The 6,000-nt window shown below is 43.5% G+C and overlaps 1 protein-coding gene across 1 annotated transcript in view; it reads left to right on the top strand.

Annotated features, from left to right (window-relative positions):
* Window positions 1-1,065: 1,065 nt before the first annotated feature.
* The window catches only part of AACS (acetoacetyl-CoA synthetase), a 102,149-nt gene continuing 97,214 nt past the window's right edge, over window positions 1,066-6,000 (top strand). The window contains exon 1 of the mRNA XM_075833471.1: window positions 1,066-1,292. Within this exon, the coding sequence (XP_075689586.1) occupies window positions 1,145-1,292 (148 nt within the window). The 5' untranslated portion in view covers window positions 1,066-1,144. The remainder of the gene's footprint in view (window positions 1,293-6,000) is intronic.

Below are 6,000 nucleotides of genomic sequence, written 5' to 3'. Positions count from 1 at the left end.
AAACATGTCACTTACAGTATATATTTCGCTGTTGTTTATAAAGCACCAACATATTCCGCAGCGATGTACAGAAATCGTCACCATTCACATCAGTCTCTGTCCCTAATGGGGCTTACAATCTATTTCCCTTGTATTTGACACGCACCGCGGCCAATTTCACTTGGTATGTTTTTGGAGTGTGGGAAAAAACATTAGTACCCGGTGGAGACCCAAACAAACATGGGAAGAACATTCAAACGCCCTCAAAATGTTGCCCTTGGCTGGATTCAAATTCAGGACCAGTATTGTCATAAAGGGTAACCAAACTTTTTTAAAAAACTTTGCTAAAACGAAGCAGTAGAAGGGCTCGGATGAGAAGGGCTTCGTTTCTGAATGCCTTTTTTCGGAACGCCGGCCGAGCAATAGGTGTATGGGCTCAACAGAAAGTCTATTAGCCCGTTCACCAACTGCTCGGCTTTCTGAGAAAAGTCGATCAGAAACTGAGCGGCTCAGCGCTCACCCAAGCGCTTCTTCCGCTTTGTTTCAGCGATCAGTGGGGGTCCCAGTGCTCAGATCCCCATGATCAAAACTCCTGACACGTCACTGTGACTTGTCAGAAGTTTTTTGAAAGTTTAGTTACCTTTTAACTAGTGGTCTGCAACCTGTTCTCTCTAGCTGTTGTGAAACTACAAGCCCCAGCATGCCTAGACAGTGTGCAGCTTTTATGGCATGCTGGGACTTGTAGTTTCACAGCAGCTGGAGAGTGACAGATGTCCACTGGTCATTGCGTTTCTCCAGAAGACATACCTTTTCTGTGTAATTATGTCACTGACTAATATACAAGGACTACATTAGATCTGCACATTTTTTAGAATCACTGTCCATTTCCAGCCTCATTTCGTCCTGTGCAACACTAACTAAATGCCACTTTTTACATAATACAAACTGTATTTCCCATCAGTTAAAAATGATTAACATTTCTATATTTAACTAACTAAAACACAAAACACGCAAGATACCCAAAAGTCTGAAACTGTCAGGATAGAGAAAAGGGACTATTTGATGATCAGTGTGCGGAAGGATACTGTCACTTGCCAGCAAGTAAATAAAGAGCGTGTCAGAGTAGCTACGGGGAGAGAGCTAGAGACACACAGGCACATCCAGCATGTCTAAGAAGAAGAAGAAGGAGGAGGAGGAGGAGCCCATGGAGGAGATCATGGAGTCTAAAGTGATGTGGTACCCTGATTCCAAGAAAATAACCCAGATGGACCTGTTCAGAGCCAGGGTGAACACGAATCATGGGCACAATCTGGGTGAGTGACAGTTACTGGGTAGAATGACAGCTCTGCAGCTCATAGAGCATGTGATACAGAATGATAAGTGTGGCACAGAAAGTAATACAGCCTGCACAGTGGTAGATTATCTAGCACAGCACTGATCAATAAATGATAGAACATTGCAGAGTGCCCTATTCTTGTAGTCCTATCATGTATGGGCACCCCTGGTCTCAGGTGCATTGGTTATGTAGCAACTATAAGCTACAACACCATATTAGTGAAGGAAAAATCTCCCATTGCCAACTGACAACTGAGAAAGGTTAAAAGTAGGTGTAGATAAATAGTTTTGACATATGTTCTATACTTCACTTCTTGATTGTGTGCCGTTCCTGCAGCACCGGTACCTAGTCCTCCTTGTTTATCAGCCACAATGACATTACATCACATCTCGTAATCAAGGCCTGCTGACATCTCATTATGTGGTGGCGCTAATTAGCTTTTGTGATCCAGTGACGTCACATGGACCTCGCATACAACTGGAGGAGGACTCGGGACTGGAGGGCATCCTTGGCGTGGGAACAACACAGTTTATTCAAATTTGTTTTGTTCTACAGTTTTTAAGCCTTTATTTTATAAATATATTTATAAATCCTGGAAAAACCCATTTAAGGTATTAATTGCTTTTCGCAATAGGGATTATTTACATTGGTCTAGGGATGGAGAGTTTCCTGGAGTCAGGTACCTAGAAAATTGCCACTGGAGTCTGTTTATGTATTAGATTCTATTACATATATCATAGATAACGGAACCTTAACATTTTGGGGGTGAAGATTGGCTCCTATAGTGGTGTAAATGTCTCCTGATGGCTGTAGTCATTTGTCCTTCTCTGTATTATTCAAATGTAAGATTTATATTTAGGATTAGATGGTTTCAAAAATAAACAGTAAGATTATTCACTGGAAAGTATGTAGTTGTGTTATTTAAAAACAAAAACAAACAAACAAACAAACAGCTAGTGGTCCACCTGCTATACATATCTCACTCTGATATATTGATATATCCCACCCCCTAAGGCCACATTCACACGAACATGTTTTTGCGGCCGCAATTCCCCCGAAAATCCACGGGAGAATTGCGGCCCCATTCATTTCTATGGGTCCATGCACACGACCGTAGTTTTTACGGTCCGTGCATGGCCCGGGAACCCGCACCGCAGAAAGAATGGGCATGTCCTATTATGGCCGTCTTCTGCGGTCCGGGCTCATTGAAAACAATGACGGCGGCCATGCGCATGTCCCACGATTTGCGGGCGGCCCGCGGCTGACAGTCCGCAGCCGGCCGACCCGAAAATCACGGCCGTGCGCACGGCTACGGTCGTGTGCATGAGGCCTAAAGAACAACACAGAAAAGCCTTCCACAACGGTGTAAGGCCTTATTCACACGAGCGTGTCCGTTTTTCATGCATATGACTGTCCGTGTTGCGTCAGTGTGGTTTCAGTGTGTCATCCATTTCCTGGTTTAACTTTTTTATTTTTTTCTTCATTTCTTTATCAACTGATGCGTGAAAATGGCCTCATTGAATTTCATAGGTCAGTGTGCTGTCCGTTGTTGAAACGGTTAGCACGCTGACTAGAAACACGTTCATGTGAATAAGGCTTCATCCGACAGCGGAACTTCAGGGACCAAGGGTAGTGAGGCACAAATTAAGTTATTGTAAAATGATCCATGACGCTTAGGTCTTAAAGGTAATGTATCATGAGAAGATTACATGTTATTTAAAATCTTTTTTTATTATATATTTTTTTAATTTTTGCTAGTATTCTATTTTGTATGTGACTATCAATAATAAAAAAAAAATATTCCAATGCCCACTCTATCCACTGATTACACACCATAAACTGAAATTTCCTGCAGCTCACTTGTCAGCTTTGCTGTGAAATCTAGGACAGGCTTTGCAGAGGGCGGGTGATTTAATGACCGCTCTATTGTACTGCTGGAGGCCTAAATAAGGCAGGATAGCAACACTATACACAAATATTCGACTCTCTATGCAACTCCCTATTGGCCCTTTTATACCTGCCAACTATCGGGTAAACGAACGCTGACAAAACGCTCATTCCCGATAATTGCCCTGTGCAAACAAGACAACGATCAGCCGATTAACGAGCTGATTGCATCGTTTTAAACGCCGAAACTATTATCGTTGTCGGCAGCACATCTCCCTGTGTAAACTGAGATGTGCTGCCGACATGATAGAAATGTATAAGGATGAGCGCTCATCCCCATACTATCTCCTTGTGAAAGGAGCAAACGAGCACCAATCAACGAGCTGTCTCATTGATCGTCGTTTACAGGGCCCAGGTTGGGCCGTGTAATATCACCTTGTCACTCACTGGTCTCTGGGGGTGGGGGTTTACTTCCGGGAAACTGTAATTTTCTATTGACATTTCTTTTAAAATTAACTGTCATTCATTGCAGCTGCCATAAAGCACATACACCCTGCTGCATTATCGATGCAGATAAGACCTCGTTCACATCTGTGTTAGAGGCCCCTTTGGGGACCTCCGTCGCAGATCCGGCCAAAAATACTCCTAACAATAGAGCAGCATGTTGCGCTATTCTTTCCGGTAAAACCACGGACACCACGACGGAACCCATTAAAGTCCATGGGTTCCGTTGGCTGCCGGTGATGTCAGTCGTAGAATGGAAGCGGCGCTTCCGGTATTTCTGTTCTGCTCTTCTGACGGAGCAGAACAACTGAAACACTGACAGCTCTTGCACACGACCAAGATCGTGAAAAACGGTCCGTGTGTCAGCCGGACTTTCCAGGCCCGACCACAGTACAGGTGAAATGTGTAGCCATATTCTGAGATTCGTCATGGTTCAGATAACACTGGGTTTTCAGGCGGGTGCATGTGTAGGAGCCCAACCCAATATGATATGAAGAAGATACAATGCACACCAATAGGAGTAATTTCCAAATAATTTACTTGGCAAAATAATAAATATCTATCTTGGAAATTACTCCCATTGGTGTGCATTCTACCTTCTTCATATTCTGAGATTCATACGTTTTTTATTTTTCCGTCCATTGAGCGGTGTGAGGGTTGTTTTTTGCGGAGCAAGTTGTAGTTTTTATTGATTTTGGGGTACATACGATTTTGTGAGCACTTTTTAGTCCACTATTTTGTGGGAGACGAGGTGACCCAAAAACAGTAATTCTTGTGTTTTTTTTTTATGGCTTTTACCGTGCGGTTTAAATAATGTTCAGACTTTTACAGAAGCAGTAATACCAATTATGTTTTTGTTTTTTTTACATGACTTTTGGGGAAAAATTTAAAAAAGGCGGGTTGTTTGAAATTAATGGGAAAAATGTGAAAAGGCAGGTGGTTTGAAATTGTAATAATTTTTTTTGCATATAAAAAAAAAAATATGTTTTACCTTTTATATTAGTCCCCTAGGGAACTTGAACCAGCAGTCTTTGGGTCGCTTGCACAATATACTGCAATACTTATGAATTTCATTATATCATGTTTTTTACCCGCTCCTATTAAAGACAACCTGTCACTTGGTCATATAAGTTGAACTCGTTATCTGACCTGAATAGCGCTGTCTCCCTCTAGTTAGCCAACAGGCCTTGAACTAACCTCAAACTGCCTAGCACTGATTGTTCAGCATCAGAGGCAGGAACCAAGCTCCACCCCGTTGGCTAACTACAGCAAATTAGAATATAGGAAACCAACACAATAGTGGGCCATATCTTTGGAACGGGGGTCTAGGAAAAAACTAAAAGAGCACTGGAATCAGCGCTATTCAGGTCAGTTAACCAGTTCTACTTATATCAATACAAACAAAGAGGCAACAGCACCAGAATGTATCACAAATGTAGGAGTGCAAGCCCAACAGCACTGGAACCAACCGTCCCCAACAATGGCAAAAAAAAAAGGGAGATTCAGGCAGCACATCCAAAAAAGATAGGAACTTTTTATTCACCCATGCAGCGTTTTAGCTCCTCAGAGCCTTTCTCAAGCATTTACAGCGTTTTTTTACTGCGTTTCCACTGTGTGAGGCCTCATGCACACGACCGTAAGGGCATGACCACACATGGCGGAATTCCTCCGCAACTGTCCGCATCAATGCCGCACCTAATCCGGGTTGCGGATTACGGCTGCGGATCTGCACAAAATGTGCAGTACATTGATGCGGACTAGCTGCTGCGGACTGCGGGAAAAGTGCTTCCCTTCTCCCTATCAGTGCAGGATAGAGAGAAGGGACAGCACTTTCCCTAGTGAAAGTAAAAGAAATTCATACTTACCGCCCGTTGTCTTTATGACGCGTCCCTCCTTCGGCATCCAGCCCGACCTCCCTGGATGACGCGCCAGTCCATGTGACCGCTGCAGCCTGTGCTTGGCCTGTGATTGGCTGCAGCCGTCACTTACACTGAAACGTCATCCTGGGAGGCCGGACTGGAGACAGAAACAGGGAGTTCTCGGTAAGTATGAACTTATATGTTTTTTTACAGATACATGTATATTGAGATCGGTAGTCACTGTCCCGGGTGCAGAAACAGTTACTGCCGATCGCGTAACTCTTTCAGCACCCTGGACAGTGACTATTTACTGACGTCTCCTAGCAACGCTCCCGTCATTACGGGAGCCCCATTGACTTCCTCAGTCTGGCTGTAGACCTAGAAATACATAGGTCCAGCCAGAATGAAGAAATGTCAAGTAAAAAAAGCAAGACG

Source organism: Rhinoderma darwinii, chromosome 1, assembly GCF_050947455.1.
Source record: "Rhinoderma darwinii isolate aRhiDar2 chromosome 1, aRhiDar2.hap1, whole genome shotgun sequence".
NCBI classification, from domain to species: domain Eukaryota; kingdom Metazoa; phylum Chordata; class Amphibia; order Anura; family Rhinodermatidae; genus Rhinoderma; species Rhinoderma darwinii.
Note: the sequence above shows the minus strand (reverse complement) of the source record. Positions and strands in the feature narration are given on the sequence as shown.